Below are 17,664 nucleotides of genomic sequence, written 5' to 3'. Positions count from 1 at the left end.
GCCTCTATTACCGGAAACAACCTGGCGATGCTGATGTCCGTAACACCTGACTTCCCTAGATCGGTCAAACCCTTACGATGATCCGACATGCTGGGAAAAATGGGCACTCGATATTTTCTTCGTTTAACTTCGCGTAGAGGCTGGCCAATTGACCGAATTCGCGACCACTTTGCCCGTTTTGGCCAGTTGCCCAAAATTATTCGCGGCATGTGTCGCTATTCCACGAAATACCAACCAGAATTTAAAGACTCATTTTCAAGGCGATCATAAAAACATTTTATTTCATATGGTATATATTAAAAGGACCATTTTTTTTCTCTTCGGATATCCTCTATCTCTTTTAATTCTTTCAATCGGTGTTCTTTTACACAGATCAAGTGCGATTCAACAAATTTATTCCACGACCATATGGTCAACAACTCATGTCGGTTTTCTGCCGTTTGAAATTTGCATTTCAATATGTACATGTATCCGTATAAGTTTACCGCTAAACTTAGCTGCTTTTAAACAAGACTGTCGTCTACAAGGCAGTAAATAACTGCAAGTTCTCTTTTCATACTTTGATTTCGCAAATCTAAAATCTTGAAAGTTTCTTTGAAAGAACGATTGATTTCAATGAAATATTCTCGATCGAGGAGATAAGGAACAGCCTTGATTTCCATATTTATTCAGTCTTTAACCGAGTGTCATTTAGTTTACATCGACGTTACGTGTAACTGGAAGTTATCTTGCATTCGCTAATTGAACGAACGAGAGAATTGAGAATTGACACAAAGACGTTATTAAAAAAATGTCTGAGTAAACGAGAAGAGAAGAGAAGAGGTTGAAGGTAATCGTACCGAGGACAAGATAAAACGAACGATACCTACGTATCGCGATAATAATCGGGGCATGTTTTTTAACACGATCGCGTGTGCAGTCAAACACTTCGTCTTCTTATATTTTACATTATCGAAATGCATCTTTCTGACGAATTCGTCTGATCACCCTGCGATTGGTGAAGAGAGATATTATTGAAACTTATCTGCCTCCTTTAATCGAGATAATTATTTTCGGTTAATTTTAGGAAAATCGTACGGTTATGCCTTTCGCGATGATAGGAAGCTGGAGTTACGGAAATAAACTGTCGTTAAAATTCATTGGTCTATTTATTCGAAATAACATTCGGCTGAAGATGCGTACAAAGTACATACAGGGTATGGGAGAAGAGCATGTTGTTTTCTACGTGGTTGCATACACGTTTGCTAGCCGGTCGAACGTTCCGCGTGACACATCGCCTCGCATAAGTTCGCGCCCATACGTGCACTTCTTGGTGAAACGGTGCATACATGCTTGCACCACGTGCCTGTCACGTGCTCCAGGCGAGAGGCTCGCGTCACGTGAACGGTCCGAGTGGTTCTTGCTAACAAAGCCAACAAAATCAAAGTTACCGCCTCGATGCACCAGAGGCTGGTGATCGTTCGCGCGCCCACCAAGAAAATGCAACCTTCTCGAACTTTCGTCTCCTCGACGGTGCAATTTCGATATAAACGTTCCATCGGTCGCGCATATCCCGTCTATCGAAAGAGCACGAGCTTGCGTACTTTCTACTTTAAGGTATTGATTCATTCTTGAACTGCATAGAGCTAGCCTTTGAATTTAATTTCTTAGTGGGTCGCCTTTAAAGTTTGTAGAGGATAGGTTCGATAGGTTTAATGGTTTTTTTTTTTAATTTCTTCCGAAATTGTAGCAAAAAATGAGTATTTTCCAAATTGAACTTTGTTCAACAAGTAATTCCAATTGGCTTGCGATGTATCGAACGAAGCGTTTGTTTCAAGTCTGAATAAACATGAGCGGTGTTTGTTCACGTTTTCAGAGCGTAAAATACTCAGGTCTGTGAAAGCAAAGTGGAACTTGGCGATTTGTTATCAAGTTTACATACATACCAGATAATAGTGACCCAAATACTTTTTCAAAATTTGCTTCTTCTAGATTGTATCTTGCAACCTATTAGTTCATCTCTTTTTTGTTCTATCACGCCAGAATGATTGTTCGAATATTGGTATTTGGTGTCGCATCCTAGGTACCAACTATGAAGTTAATGATTTCATGATTTCAAGTTAACTCGTATCCGGTAGTGTTAACTCCAGGTATCTGTCAATCAATCGGTCAGGTGGACCAAGTTCCACCCAACGAGGGACTCGAAGACTACAAATATGTAGAAGTAGACTAAGTTCTAGCTAGCAAGAGACCCGATAACCTGACCCACTCTGTTTCTGCAGTCATGAAAAGTCTGTGTTAGTGGAAGAAAGGAACACTGGGTTCATTGATTTCAATTCGAAGACGAAGAAGAGATGAGGAAAAGCGGAAATACAGGAAGTTGAGGGAAAAAGAAAAAAGACGTTGCTCGCTAATCAAGCGAGTAATGCATTTTAAACATCGTGTCGTGGTTTAAGCGGATCGCAAAGCGTGTAGGTCAAGGCTGAGATAATGGTAAACACAGACATTCAAAGCGCGAACAGTTTCATTCGTTTTGCCGCTTATTCACCTCATTTTCAGAATATCATCCACCGATTTTCTTGTCCAAGTATCCGATCGCTATTCAATTGAATTCTTAAAGATTCTTGCATATTCATGACTTCTCTTTGTTGTCGTTTCAACGACAAACCGTCCTTCGTGTTCGAACTGGAAGGGATGATGATCTTCGATTATTTTAACGTACGATAATTTTAAATGTATCTCTCAAGACTGCAAAATACTCGGTCATTGAGTGAGAAAAAAAAGCTGCTGTTTTCAATGACAAACAAAGACCGCCTGCCATCTGTCAACGTGTTAAAAATGATAAATTTTTAGTTCCTTTATTTATATCTTATTTTTTGTTTACCGAAAACACGGATTTGCGATTACTTGTCAATCTAATTTAAAGGCAATTCGAATCTCGACGAGATGCTTGCAAACAAACGGTCGGCGTTAATTAAGGAATGTTACCTAACTTAAACCATTTACGAGCCATCAACGTCTATTTTAAGCCCGTACTTTGAAATTCTTTGTTATACTCGTTCCCTGTTTACGTCTACCGATATGACAAACGATTAAGAGCAATTATCTTGCAAAAGAATGTTCGTTCAATTTAATATCAATATTTTACACGTTGATTGCTATGGGAGTCATCGATAACCAATGTCTCAAACGTAATGTAATCGAATTGGAGTCATAAAAAGAGAAGGGAAAATAAATTTTGAATAAAGTTAGTGTTATTGATATTAGCGATAAGAGGTAACAAATTGAACGATTAAATTTGAAAATAACACGCGTCCATTTCCACTGTGGAGATTAACGTGTTATTAGCTGTAATATTGTGTGCCATACCAAGTCTAATTACCATTTTGGAAATGGATATACAATGTACAACGTGGTAAGACACTTTGCAATTATAACTGTTATTATAAGAATTCTATCAAATTTGCTATGTAAATTCTTGGTGTATTATTAACATTCTTCAACGTTTTCTTTCCATTTACTTTCGTTAATTGTTCAAGAGTATCTGTTTGAATTACAATTGATGAGTTAATTACGCGAGTGGTATTGATTGAATACCGCTGCCATGTAGATCATTTTATGGGTTCATTTTCGACAAACTAAAGCACAAAGTGAAATTAAGATTAATTAAAATTCTCGTAAAATAAAGTGTGACTTTTCACGCATATTATATTTCCTCGTTAAACGCCAATGGAAAAAAAGAAACAACAATGGTCATCAAGGATGTACGTGGTGTCGTCATGTGACATCCTAATCTACTCCCATGACGCGTATAACATTTGTATGTAGGCAGATCATGTGACGAGACATTTTCGTATGATTCACTGTCTCTTGTTTATTGAAAAGCTTGCCTGTGTTCTCATTAATCCTTTCGTTACGTATGCATATATGTATACGTTGTTAAAAGTCAGCTGTTAATGGCAACAGAGGAGAACGATCGCGAAAGATTGACAAATTCAAAACGTTTCGTTGAGAATGTGTTATCAGCGATAAGGCAGAAGGAAAGAGTACTCTTCTTCTAGATTTTTCATTGTTTCCTTTTCTCCTGAGTATTGTAAGATCATTTGAAACATTATTAGTCACTCGATGGTGATCGAGCTTGTACATTGCCCATGTGAGACATCCGGTGATATGTACCACCACTAGCCAGCGATATCGATATCCTTTGCTCGCTGATAATCGTATTTATACCGGGCTTCTTTTTCACTTATCAAAAACACGCCCATTCTCCGGAAAATTTACCAAAAGTTGAATCTAACACTACTCTTTAAGATCTATAAGATCTATAGATTTGAAAAACTGTTAATTGTAAAAATAAAAATAAAAATAGATAGAACAAAACGAAGTAAGAGAAAAGTAGAATTCTCGGGATAGTTCTGTTGTTGGTTCATATAACTTCTAATTGAGAGCAAAGTTCATGTTCCACGAAAAGTATAGAAGTTAATTAATTAACTGCTCTTTTACGTGTCTTTCAATTCTCTTCTATTCTCTCCATTTCAACGTTATTATCTCTCTAATGTTCGTTCAGCCAACTGTATCTCTCCGTTTACTGCAAAGAATCGCTTTCTTAACAATGCAGGATACGGTAAACCTAATATGTGTATGTACATACATCTGTATATAGATCTCTATCCTAACGATCTGCAATCATCGCGGTACGTTTAAAACATCTGGCTATTAATTACTATTATGGCACGCGTTTCCTGGAACAATCAGTTAAATGGTTGTTAAATACAATTTTCTATAATTTTCAATTTGAATTGTTCTCTCAATCGATGCTCGATGAATAGATGGAATTTTTTCATTCGAAAGCAAATTCCTCGGTTATAGTATTTTTTAATTGAATTCTTGTCCAACCGTACAGTGGTACAAACTTGTCCGATCAATATTTGACAATGAATCTAAATTACGTCATTTGGTCGAGATAAACAGTGTTTGTTCCATGATTCGTATCTTTTTAAAAGAGACGCGTGACTGTATTGTCAGGTCACGAGAGATTCTTTTTCACTGTTATCAAATCTCGTGACTGATTCGACACTATTCAGAAGGTGAAATAATTCCCGCCCATATCGCTCTAATTTGGTTGAACAATTGAAAGCATTATGTATCCATTCAAATAAATAAATAAATAAATAATTTGTCCCGTATCGTAGTAGTTTAAAAAATATTTGACTAATTTCGATAAAACTAATATCTTCTAACGAATAAAAATTTTAATTAACAGTGCTTTGGAATAATTGTGGAATAAAATCACCTCGTGAACACGATTTGAGGTTGTTGAAAATTTCGTAAGAAGCTAATAGGTTTTAAACATAAAATGTTGACATAATCCTATTCGGTTTGTTGTTTAAAAGTCATTGGGTAACTATAGTCGCTAGTCAGCTCGGTGACCTCTTTCATTCGATTACTCAATAATCATTATTGGATTAGACGGTGATCGATCCGTCAGCACGCGTACTCTACGTGAAGTCTTAATTCTAGATCATGATAAGTGTATCAGAGATCGATAAACTTTTTTCTTCCATGCACCACCATGATCATCATCGTCATCAGATGGAAACTCTACTATCATTGTTCGTATGTACAAACAATAGATTATAGGGATCATTGAAAAAATCTACTATTACAATTTCTTTTTATTTCTCAATGATAGAGAAGCCGTCTTCTTTTTTATGGTTTCTTCTTACATATCCCTTTAAGATTATTAGATTAATTTTGTCAAAGTTACTGGCCAATTTTTACGTTGTACCAGAAGAAACATTTACGATTTTACAATTGCATAAGTGTTTGGCTAGCATCGCGAGAATGTTTCATTCTTCAATTTCTACTAGCACAAATATAAATTCTTAAAACGCTTCCTGTTTGTTCAACTATCATCGTTTCGTCGAGTGAGAATAACTGGTGGCACTGTTTTCGATCTTCTATTACTCACACCGACGTAGCAATGAAAACGAGTTAATAATAAGTTCACAGACACGGCTGTCGAGTGAAAACTCAAAGTCCACGCAACACGCACGAGAAGAGGTCCAAATCGATTAATTAAAAGGCAATTCGAAGGCAATCCGAAGGCAATTCGAACGATCTCGATTTCGATTCCGTCCTTCGTGACGCTCGCGATTCGTAATTCTGACGGGATCATAAATCGAACGGTAATCGATCAGCGTTACGTAGAGTTTATGCCGTTCGAGTGCTTTTCCACTTGTTGGGAAACCTGTTTAACCAGTGTCCCCGTTAATGCATGTAACAACACGTTTCTAATATCGTGGCTTTTACCTCTGCTTACATTTGCTTTTACCTTATTAATGCTGGAAAGCTTGCTTACTTTACAGTAAGTTTAATTTTACAACCAAGTGCGAAATCCAAGTTAAAGAGTATGTCCTGAAACGTCTCTATTACTCATTAATATTTTCTTAAAAAAGAGAAATAACGTCACAAGTTACGCGTACTTGAAATACTCTATCGTAACTCACTGCAGCGATAAAGAGCAGTGAATCATTCGATGAATTAATTTTCTATAATCTAAGGCTCATCCATGCAAATAAGTCAACGTATTTCCATATCCGCGGCTATCGCTTCGCATATCGTTCGTTAAAAACACCAATTTTTGTATCTTTTTGTTCGAAAAACAGATTGGTGTGTTTCTTCCTTTTCTTCTCTCTTTTTTGTTTCAATTATGCAAATAAGTTAGAAGGACAAAGACGCCGCGCATCATTGCAAAATGCAAAACGTTACGTAATTCTCGGTAATCCGACCACGATGTCTGAATATTAATTCGTCACGTGATCTCATATTTTTCGCTTGTAATTCGAGGTGTCGCAATGAGAATAAGATAAGGAAATTCATTATCCCACATCCGTGGATTCCCTCTAACTCTAGTGTCTCTTGTGTCTTCCGTGTCTCTTTCGCACGCGATGCCGATAAACGCGAGTCGAGTGAAAAATAACGACGAATCCGACTTTTTTGGGTAAATCGTCATCACTGGTGTGGATCCAATTCCACTCTCGCTCTTCTCATCATCGTAACGTATTATACAAAGTATAAAGCGTTCTCGAAACGTTGTCAATTATTTCTTCGCCTACGACCACGGTAATTCATCTATCACGCTTCGAATTTTCATTTGAAGCCGCGTACGAAACGATTTCAAACATATTAAGATCGTGAAAAGAACTTGCTTTGAATAATTCGCGTATACGTAGACGGTGAGCAAGCGGTTTTCTTTGATTGAAAAATGGACAACGTAATTCGCGAAGACCAGGATATTTTCAATTTGCCAGGTACTTTACATTCTTAGCGTAAAATAGATTATATTTAATTTGTTGATGTAACGATGAAAATTTCGATTATTTAATATATTTTTCTTGTGCAATCTAGATCGAATGATAACGCATTATTTATCGGCTACATCGTCGCCGATAAGAGCGTACCGATAATAATTAAGCATCATAGTTATCGGAAGAAAGTTGATCGAAAGGTATCAAAGTTTCGACTTTCTATAGTGTTCCAGCGAATAATAATCATGAAAATCGTGAAACCAGAATCTTTGATATAGGTTCAAGAAGAATCGAACCCTTTCGCAGAGTGGCAGACGTGCGCGCAGGCAAGAGTAGCAAAAAGATAATAGTGACTGCTTGAAAATAAGCGAAATTAAATAAAACAAGACAGACAAGACGTAAGAAGCACATGACTGCAGTTTGATATGAAGAAACTCGTGACAGTGGAACCGATAAACCACCGAGAATAATTTAATCGACCGCAACAACCCGCAAAAGTGTTCAGTCCTTTGCCGACATGTCCAGGAACCAGAATTACCAGACGTTTACCGACGAGTAAGTACCACCTAAACATATTTTCACCTGGATCACGTTTTTCCTGCATTTTCCAAAGGATAAAGTGTCATCTAAACGTTAAGAATTTAACCATTCTTCCTTCCTTCCTTCCTATTCCTTAAATAGGAAAAATCAAACTATCGATGTGCAAATTTGTCCTCGGCAAAATATAACAAACAACGTCATAAGTGCATAATCTTTTTGTTTAATTTAATAGCATCGAGCATTTTTTGTTTGCTATGTAAAATGGTAAATTTGTGATTAGCCATTAGCAGTCGATTTTCTGTGAAACAAGTATCTAAGTCTGCACTCTCTTATCTCGAATTATTTGCGGCAATAAACATTACGCATTTAGAAATTCCGTTGAAAGGCAGTTGATTACGGTTTGCAATCTACAAAAAAGAACGGTAATAATGTAAAAGAGAAATATGTGTCATCGGAAAAGAAGTAAAATCTACACGAAAATGTGACTGTTTGCCGTACAAATGCCGATAGAGACGATTGTTTGGCTAGCTGATCTGAAATTTGACCAGATTTTATTGTTCATTTCCTTGTGTACACTTTTCGTCATCGCCAGTAAACGATTACCTGAGTTTACGTACCAGGAAATTTTATTTAAAAGATTATACGTTCTCTTGGATAATCCCCTATTTTTAACGTCTCTTTTTTAGTTTGCAGTTTTATGATCAATTTATACGAACGATCAAATTTTCATACCGTGCGTATATTTTATTTTCGTGAATATCCTTGTTATTCTTTTAAACGTAATCGATATTTGTTCCCCGATATAATTGGCAATCGATTAATATTTTAAGATAAAAATCCACTTAATTGCATCGCGCTTCAATAAACATTCTCGTTCCCTCTGCGTCTTTCTTCTTTTCTTTTTTTTTTTTTTTTTTTAAATATACTTTGAACACAACGTGTAAAATTTATTCTTTCATTCTCTTTTGTTGTTTATAAATTGTTAATGATATTTCATAATGTATTTAAAATGACAATTTTTCACTTATCTGTTATCTCATTTTGCACGTTCAGCGTTATACACAGGGATACAACTCTCATCAATATCGTAATTCACGAACAACATTCGTGACAAATTCAGTCACGAGTTGTAGAACCGCCGACCGAGATACGGCACTATTTTTCTCAGATAAACAAATGATCAAATCCTCGTGACTGTTCTTATCGATTCGGATGTAGATTGCGTTGGTACAACCTATATTTTCGATTGAAAAAAAATGAAACCAGGTACACAATGGCTATTTCTACTTGTACATACATAATTTAAAATGTTTTTTCTTCGTCTGACAGAAATATTGACATTGTTTCATTTTCGTACTTGGTTAACGTATTAACACATTGCTTTAAATAGAACAAAATTCAATTCATAAAACATTCACACTGTTATTAACAAATATGGTATCAGAAAACAGGCGCTAAAATAACCATATCCTTCTGAAATGTAAATTTTAATATTTTTCAATATTCGTCTTCTTTATGAAATGGGATTAATTTAATTTGAATCTTTGAATAATTTTTCGCAAATGCGCAAACGTTTGAAAAATGCATGCGCAGACGGACAAAATTCGCGCGTCCTTCTACTGCGCAAGTCAACGGCGCACCGCTATTGCTTATATAAAGCCTAGCCGGCGTGTGTCACGAGTATATTCGCTTCGCGCGCGTCGTAAACGAAGGATTGTAAACAAACTTTTCTTCCTCTGCAATTTTCGTACAAGTATCATAATCTGTTGTAACTCTGCTTCGCGTGGTGCACAATTTTGGCGAAGTAAATCTCCTATCTACAAAAAAAGAAGGACTAAACCGCGAAGAAGAGGAGGAAAAAGCAGATCACGTCGGTCAACGTAGGTACTATATGAATTGTCCATGGAAAAAGATACCCTTGGGATTTTACGAGATAGGACGTGTAATTGGTGTTTCAAAAATTTGTTGAAGAAAAAGAAAGTTCCTCCTAAAAACGGTACGCAATTACGTTCAGTTTCGTTAGAAGCAACCGATCGAGAAAGAAACTGAAACACACGAAGGATAAATAGACAAGACGAAGACAAAGAGAAAATAAAGAAAGAAACAAGGAAAAGAAAGCGGGAGAAAAGGCGATAATATGCAAATTTCTTTATAGTGATTATATAGCATTGTGATATAGCGGACTGTGATATAACTTGTACATAATTTTATTTTTCTTCGAAAGACTTCTCTCAAAGAGAAACGACATTGGAAGATCAATATGCCGAACACTGTGCCAGAGTGAGTACATACATATTATAAACGCTTTCTGTGCCTTGTTTGTTTCCCGTCTTTTGCACGCACGATGCCCTCGTTGTATAGTCGCACGTGGCCTCAGAAAAATCCACTCGTTTCTGCGAAACAGATAATTAAATAAAATACTTCGTCCCAACCAGACTTTCTTCTTCTTCCCGCGTGATTTGCGTCTTTGTTATCTAATAAAATTTACCATCCCTTTGTCGTAATTAAAACTAGAATTTAGTTCTTATCAGTTTTCTCTGTTTCATTTCTGTTAACTTCAGCCATCACTGTATCAAAAGTCAATTAAATTAATGACTTTTATAGAAACGATAAAAAAGCATAACAAGTTACTTTTTACAATTAACAGGCAATCGATGAAGCTTCACAGTTTCTCATCCATAGCGAATCGTAATGTTACGTAAATTGATATAAATTAATTAAATCATGAAAAATTTTTAACGATTGTTTTATCTTCAATTATAATGTCAAAATCTTCGTACTCGAGACAATGAAGCCTCTCTTTTCCGTCTCTTGATGTAATTAATGTATTAATATCCGTTGTCAAGTAGTGTCATTGATGAATGGTCAGACGACAATGAAATCTCACCGCACCAGTAACTGGTCGAACATAATTTCTTCTATGATTTACCATTTTTCGAAAAATCTACCAATGCTAACAATTATATTAGAAGGTCAGCTTCAGGAATAAATATTGATCGTTGATCTGAAGGGGGTACAATCGATGGAGTAATCATTTTGTAATCATTGCAAGAAGCTTCTTCGAATCGTTCGAACAGAAATATGTATTGCTCGATTCTTTTTCTTCCTACATTATCAATTCTAATTACCTACCGTAACGTTCAAGATATTTTCCTCTGTTTCTGTCATAGCAAACGATATAACTTCGTATCCGTCGATAAACATAAGTATATGTATCGTAAATGAAAAACGATCAACGCTTAATTGCGTTTCTTTCTACTGTGCGAGTTTTCGTGCAACAACGTTTATGTTTTCCATTGTCAAACATGCGTGATGTAATTGGGACTATTAATACACCACGATCAGGGACGATTGTGTTCGGGGAGAGTATGTACTATATGTACACTTGAACCCTTTCGTGTAACGCGTGGACAAAAATAATTCGATCGATACGTGCCAAAATTCGCGAATCTCTTTTGCTCGAGCGCGTTCGAAAAAAAAAAAAAAAAAATAAGACAACACTGATTAAAAGAAACAAGGTAAAATGTTTTCAGTTTTTAACGGTACACGACACTTTTGTAAAAAATTGTAGGATTTAAACGTTTTACCAACTGATTTCAAAATCTGTATTCATTTCCACACGCTTGATCATTTGAAATGTTGACACGATACAATCGATGCAAATCTCTACATACATATACACGTATTATACAGATTTACCTTATCGGTTCTTAGCCACGTGTTTAATACTCGTTACAATTTTAAATGAAAATAACAATTGACGAAGTAATTGTGCACGTCCATACATAAGTCACACCTGTATATAAATATATGTAGGCTTGGATGTTCTACTCAGTTGTTTTCCTAACGAAAGGTTTGCATCCGAAAGCAATCTCTCTTCAGTGATATTTATCATTCTCTGGATTAACTGTTACGTTATCACTTTAATTATGCCTTGCTCATTGTGAGTATAGGTATATCGAACATTCTCTAATAATATCCAATATTGTGAAATTCTTCAGTTTCGTTTAAAGAACTTGAACTCTTTTTTTCTTTTTGAATTTAAATGACTTTTTCTTGTGTTTTGCGCAGAGAATAACTGCGCAGTACATAGAGAAAGTCACACGTTTGAAATCAACAATCAACAGGATTTAAAACGCAATACACATGTTCGCTAATAAAATTGCTACATATGTAAAATAATTAAATTGTCTTGAAACAGTTGTGTTTCATTTTAAAAATTTATATGAACGATGTTTAACTGGTTAAGGAAATATTTTTCACCAAAACGATTATTCACACTCTCGTATAAGGGCAGTTGTATTATTTGCATTTATCGGAGTATTTTTAGAAATTTTTATCTATTTATAAAATGCGTGGCGAAATTTGTAAAGAAAATTTATAAATTCATTTTGAATACCGATGGAAATTTGGGTCAAACTTTATTTTAGTGGCATTAAATCAGTGCCAAATTTTCAAGTTATCTCAAACTCTTTTTCATTTCTCGTACTTTGTGTTAAATATTTATTGACGTAAAACAAAAAAAAAACATTAAAAAAGCACGAATTAACGTATTTATAACAATAAATGTTTTGCCTTTCTAACAGATTACGTTTTGCAGTAAATATTGACTTGCAGTCTCAGATGTTCTTTATCTATACATGTACATTGGATAAAAATATCTCCTGATACATAAGCAACACAGGATATAAAGCAGTATGCGTTTAGAGTTATCTAATACATGGAAAAATGTAGTGCAATATTTATTAATTTTATTAATCCAAACGAACTAAAATTTTTGTCATTTTTAACGTCCATATTTATGATCGAAAACTAATATAAAAAAAAAGTTTTATGTTTCATATTTTGCTGAAATGTTCTAATATAGAATTAATCGTTTGTTACAGAAAAGATGGCGAAATACAAAACTCCGAAAAGTCATCTTTGGTGGATCCAAGTGTACTTCCAAAGATCCAATCATCCACCAAATTAGAAGATGAAAAATCTGCATTGGAATCAAACAATGTAAACAGTGATCCAGAAAATAGTCAAAATGTTAATGTTAATGGAAGCGTGGTCAGACAAGTCCTTGCAGCACTAGTAGCACAGCTTGGAACTATTAATACAGGCATGACCTTTGGTTTCTCTGCCGTTGCTCTCCCACAACTTCAAGAACCAAATAGTACCATTCCAATTGTGGAAGGATCTTCAGAGGAATCATGGATTGGTAAAAAATTTGTCAATTAAATAAACGATTGGTAAAATACCACGTACCTATTTATAAGAGTAACAAATTATAATTCTCTTACAGCTAGTATGACTTCTATTGGCACTCCCATTGGATGTTTAGTGTCTGGATACATGATGGATGTACTTGGAAGAAAACGATCTCTCATTATTACAGAAATTCCTGCATTACTTGGCTGGATATTAATTGCATTTGCAACCAATATTCATATGATATATGCTGGAAGATTCTTTGTAGGACTTGGATCAGGCATGGTAGGTGCTCCAGCGCGCGTCTATACTGGCGAAGTAACTCAGCCTCATCTGAGGGGAATGTTGACCGCTTTTGCGAGCGTCGGTGTTAGCACCGGTGTTTTGATTGAATATGCATTAGGAAGTGTACTTACGTGGAACGTCTGTGCAGCAATTAGCGGAATTTTACCACTTGCTGCTTTGTTATTAATGTTTCTCTTTCCTGAAACACCGTCTTATCTCATATCGCGGAGTAGACCTGAGAAAGCACGAAAAGCGTTGAAACAGTTTCGCGGTAGTACATGTAACATTAATCAAGAAATGGAAACGCTTATCAATTTTTCCAATAAAAATAACATCAAGCGGTTAACAGGATTTCGGGAAATAGTAAGCGCCCTTTTAAAACCGAATGCTCTTAAACCATTCACGCTATTATTTATATATTTTTTGATATACCAGTGGTCAGGTACGAATGTCATAACTTTTTATGCTGTTGAGATTTTCAAAGATTCAGGTGCATCGTTAAATAAGTACTTAGCTGCGGTAATTCTCGGTGTAGTAAGATTATTATCCACCATCGTTGCTTGCATTTTATGTAGAAGATGCGGAAGAAGACCTCTCACGATGGTCTCTTCCGTTGGTTGCGGAATTTCTATGGTAGGACTAGGTGGATACATGTGGTTGAAAGATTATTGGACTACAAATAATCTTCCACTTGTTGCTAGTTGGTTTCCTATTTTATGTATATTTTTGTATACCATAACTTGCACTCTTGGTTTCCTTGTCATTCCTTGGATAATGATAGGCGAGGTATATCCAGTACAAGTCCGCGGTATTATAGGTGGTTTAACTACAATGACAGCCCACGCGTTCATCTTTACAGTAGTTAAAACGTATCCATTTTTGGCTAGTACACTTACTCGGCATGGTACTTTCATTCTTTACGGTTGTATATCGTTATTAGGTACAATATACTTTTACTTATGCCTTCCCGAAACTAAGGGTAAGTCGCTTCAAGAAATAGAGGACTACTTTTCTGGCAGGAATAACAATTTAAGAACTGGCAGTATACGTAATATTAAACCAAAAGTGTTAGAAGTGAAAAAAGGTCAGATGTTACCCTCGTAAAACAAGTTGTCTAGATACCGAGGGAATCGCAAAACCTGTCTTCCATTAAACAGAAATAAAGATTAAGTTACTGTGTTGTTATCACTGACTGTAACGAGTACACGTATTTTTATTAGAGAATAGTGTTTAGATGGAAGTACTGTTCTGACGATGAGTTCTTCGTCTTGTAACAAGACAATAGGATTAGTGATTTGATTGAAAAACTTTAAAAATGAATGAAATCATATTAAGACTTTGCTATCCATATTATTTCGTCGTTTTATATAGGATCCTTTTCATTCACAATGATACGTATTTATTGACTATATTCTGTAATTTAAATCGTGCATCTCCCGAACAAGGTGGTAACGCTTTTTTTTTTTTTTTATGAAAGTACAAGCTATTGAGAAGCATCAAATATACTCATGAAAATGTTAAATATTTTTACAAATACCCACGAAATAATGTGCCTTGGAAATTTTACAATTCACGTACAAGCAACCAAAGGTGCTATTTATTGTTACCATAGTATTATAATACTTGTATGTATGTAATTATAAATATAATGTAATTAAGAACTATATAAGTAACGTTTGTAAAAACATGGCCTGACAATTTATATGAATTTCAACAATGCAAACTATATTTTATAAATTTAAATTAAACATTTTTAATATATTTGTTCTCTACAGTTTAATATTGTAGCATTCTTCCCATGATCATTATAATTCTCGTCAAAAAGGAGTAGTCAGTTAAATTTCAAATTATTTTATTGCTGCACAAGTTTATACAATTTTTATATTTTATCTACTACATATTTTCAATCGAGCGTTAAGCGAGGTTTATTTCGTCTCCTTTCCTTCTTTTCTTTGTCTTTTTCTAAAAATTCCTTTATTATAGCTTCTGGTAATATTTCACCCCTATACATTTTTGGTATTCTTTCTCTGTTTATAAATGCGAATTTGTCGTCAATATATTTCTGGACATTAAATGCTTCTGCTTCTTTAATTTTTGCGATTAATTCAGCTTGAAAAACCTTCTCTTTTTCCACATTTCGCCTAGTTCTTATCTTTTGCCATATAAATTTCATTTTTCTACGCAATTTCTTTCTCTTGTGTTTCTTCATTTTTTTCCTTCTGATTACTATCAGACGTACTGCTAATTTTTCTGTAACATTTTCCATCGAAGGAAGCTCAAAAGATTTATCCACAAACGGTAGATCATGTAATATAGGTTTCTTTACTGTAGGTTCTTCTATTGATGGAATAATTTTAGATAGAGGTATTTCATTTATATTTTTGTTGACAGCATTATTCGGATTTCCGAAATCTATATTAAGTGTTCTTGGTATAAATTTAACATGTACTTCAGGATACGCTATACACGTTTTGTTTTTACCGAAAGACGTAGAAGATAAAATATTATTTTGTATTTTTGATGCCTGGGAAGAATGACATCTTGCAATGATATTACCTAAAATAATAGTATATTAATACAAGCAAAGCTTACAAAACTAGAATTATAAAAATCAATTAGGTTATATTTTTAACACAGATAGTTTAAGTATCATAAATTGTACATACTTTGTGTATTTACAATTATTTGTCGAAATATTGTGCATATTCTGTTAACAGCCATTATAACAATCTTCCTTTTACATATTTCTTTTTATACAATGTCTTAACACACCAGTTCAAAACGGAATGAAATATCAGTGCATGCGATATCGATTCATAACCTATACCATAACCTACATAACTGATTAACACAGTTAACGCTAAGAAACAGTAACGAATTAAGGGATGAATAATTAAATTAAACAAGCTTTACAAGATTCACTTTTTTATTTAAACAAAATGTGTATCTCAATGAGAGATTACATGTGAGAAATTTATGCATAATATTAACATAAGCTTTAAGGATATTTTAGTCCATTCGTGTTTTGACATTCCTTGTAGTAACTTTGTCCTTTTCTCTGAAATTGAAAGTTAATGATTACATAGTCCTATACTAAAGAAAGTAAACAGCAAAGAATACAGCAACTTACATTACATACACAATAGCACCCCAACCAGATATTGCATCTCTATCACATGCATTTACTAAAGCTTGACTTATAGTCTCAAAGAGATCATCTGGTTCCATATCTGGTTCATAAAGTGATTCACACATTCCATAAAGTTGCTCACTACAAGTTCCACCAACCACAAAATCATGGGATGGACTTATACAGCCTATCAAGTCCATGTTACAGATAAATGGTTCAAAAGTAACAGGACTTAATCCAGCAATAATAGGCTCTACAAAATATGGTCCAAATCTCCTCTCATATAATAAATTTGATACCATAGATGCAAATGTTTTAGGGTGAATCTTTCTATTTTCTTTCAGTTCATATAGATTTAGTCGAAATCTTAATTTTTCCATTACTGTTTGAGTATCAGTTGCCAGACCAGGCAGACTCACATACAAGTGTGGTCCCATTTCAAAGATTTTTTGAAAGTCACATGTTATGGTCTGTGCTTGTATACCAAATCTACGATCAGCAGCTATCGCCACACAATTTTTCCCCTGCATTGCTATAATAGCTCCACCATTGTAGGCTAAAATACTCTGAAAAAACAATGATTGATTTTCATACAACTGAATTTATTTTTGAATAACAACAAATTAATGTTGTTGGTATGGTATTCGATTAGTAAAATTATATAAATACACTTTAACTTGAAATACATTAAACAACCACTTATTTAGCGAGATAATTGAAACAGTTTCTTAGTAACTGATAAAACGTGCAATGTCATCAATATATTTGACAGTAACATAACCTTTTCAAAGTTCTGTATTGTTTTAAAATTTTTTCGTTGATCAAAACTGAATAGTAATTTAAATTTAAAGCATCAGAAATAAATGCTAAAAGAGTATTATTTAATACATAACGAATTACCATTTTTTAAGGATTTTTATTGTAATTTACCACCACTTGAATCCTACCACTAAAGTTTAAATGCACTTTTTAACGCAAGTTGCGCGTCATGAAACATGAAACATATAGTTCTCTTTCGTGTTTCGTGATGAAACATAAATGCAATTTACAATATATGTTAATTTATTTATTTTTTACGATTTCTTCTAAAATATTAAATTTACATGTGTATTTACTTTTAATTTTAACTGCTATTGCAAAGTATTGCGCGTATGAAACGTGTAAGAATTAGTTTGAATCGTTACAGATCTGTTGACATTATTGATATTCGTTATGTTAGTGTCT

The 17,664-nt window shown here is 34.4% G+C and overlaps 3 protein-coding genes across 7 annotated transcripts; 1 reads left to right on the top strand and 2 right to left on the bottom strand.

Moving 5' to 3' along the window:
* The first annotated feature begins 4,312 nt into the window (after positions 1–4,312).
* LOC114874171 (facilitated trehalose transporter Tret1-like) lies at positions 4,313–15,071 on the top strand. Of its 3 annotated transcripts, none has more exons than XM_046287376.1 (4): positions 4,313–7,292; positions 7,390–7,844; positions 12,716–13,035; positions 13,120–15,071. In XM_046287376.1, the coding sequence occupies exons 2-4, from the start codon at positions 7,807–7,809 to the stop codon at positions 14,412–14,414; spliced, it is 1,653 nt and encodes a 550-aa protein (XP_046143332.1). In that variant the 5' UTR covers positions 4,313–7,292; positions 7,390–7,806; the 3' UTR covers positions 14,415–15,071. The 3 variants fall into 3 exon arrangements, with proteins under 3 accessions (XP_046143332.1, XP_029039038.2, XP_029039037.1); XM_029183204.2 differs by lacking the exons at positions 4,313–7,292; positions 7,390–7,844 and adding exons at positions 9,621–9,709; positions 9,801–10,109; XM_029183205.2 differs by lacking the exons at positions 4,313–7,292; positions 7,390–7,844 and adding an exon at positions 8,905–9,709.
* LOC114874174 lies at positions 14,745–16,135 on the bottom strand. Its single transcript, XM_029183208.2, has 2 exons — positions 15,977–16,135; positions 14,745–15,866 (listed from the first exon to the last, which is right to left on the bottom strand). The coding sequence occupies exons 1-2, from the start codon at positions 16,029–16,031 to the stop codon at positions 15,214–15,216; spliced, it is 708 nt and encodes a 235-aa protein (XP_029039041.1). The 5' UTR covers positions 16,032–16,135; the 3' UTR covers positions 14,745–15,213.
* An 83-nt stretch (positions 16,136–16,218) lies between these two features.
* LOC114874175 (proteasome subunit beta type-3) lies at positions 16,219–17,506 on the bottom strand. 3 transcript variants are annotated; one of them, XM_029183211.2, is made up of 3 exons: positions 17,371–17,506; positions 16,441–17,006; positions 16,219–16,368 (listed from the first exon to the last, which is right to left on the bottom strand). In XM_029183211.2, exons 2-3 carry the CDS (start codon positions 16,968–16,970, stop codon positions 16,320–16,322), a joined length of 579 nt encoding a protein of 192 aa, XP_029039044.1. In that variant the 5' UTR covers positions 16,971–17,006; positions 17,371–17,506; the 3' UTR covers positions 16,219–16,319. The 3 variants fall into 3 exon arrangements, with proteins under 3 accessions (XP_029039044.1, XP_029039043.1, XP_029039045.1); XM_029183210.2 differs by having other exon boundaries at positions 17,341–17,498; XM_029183212.2 differs by lacking the exon at positions 17,371–17,506 and adding an exon at positions 17,110–17,205.
* Positions 17,507–17,664: the final 158 nt, after the last annotated feature.

This window comes from Osmia bicornis, chromosome 10 (assembly GCF_907164935.1).
Source record: "Osmia bicornis bicornis chromosome 10, iOsmBic2.1, whole genome shotgun sequence".
NCBI lineage: Eukaryota > Metazoa > Arthropoda > Insecta > Hymenoptera > Megachilidae > Osmia > Osmia bicornis.
Note: the sequence above shows the minus strand (reverse complement) of the source record. Positions and strands in the feature narration are given on the sequence as shown.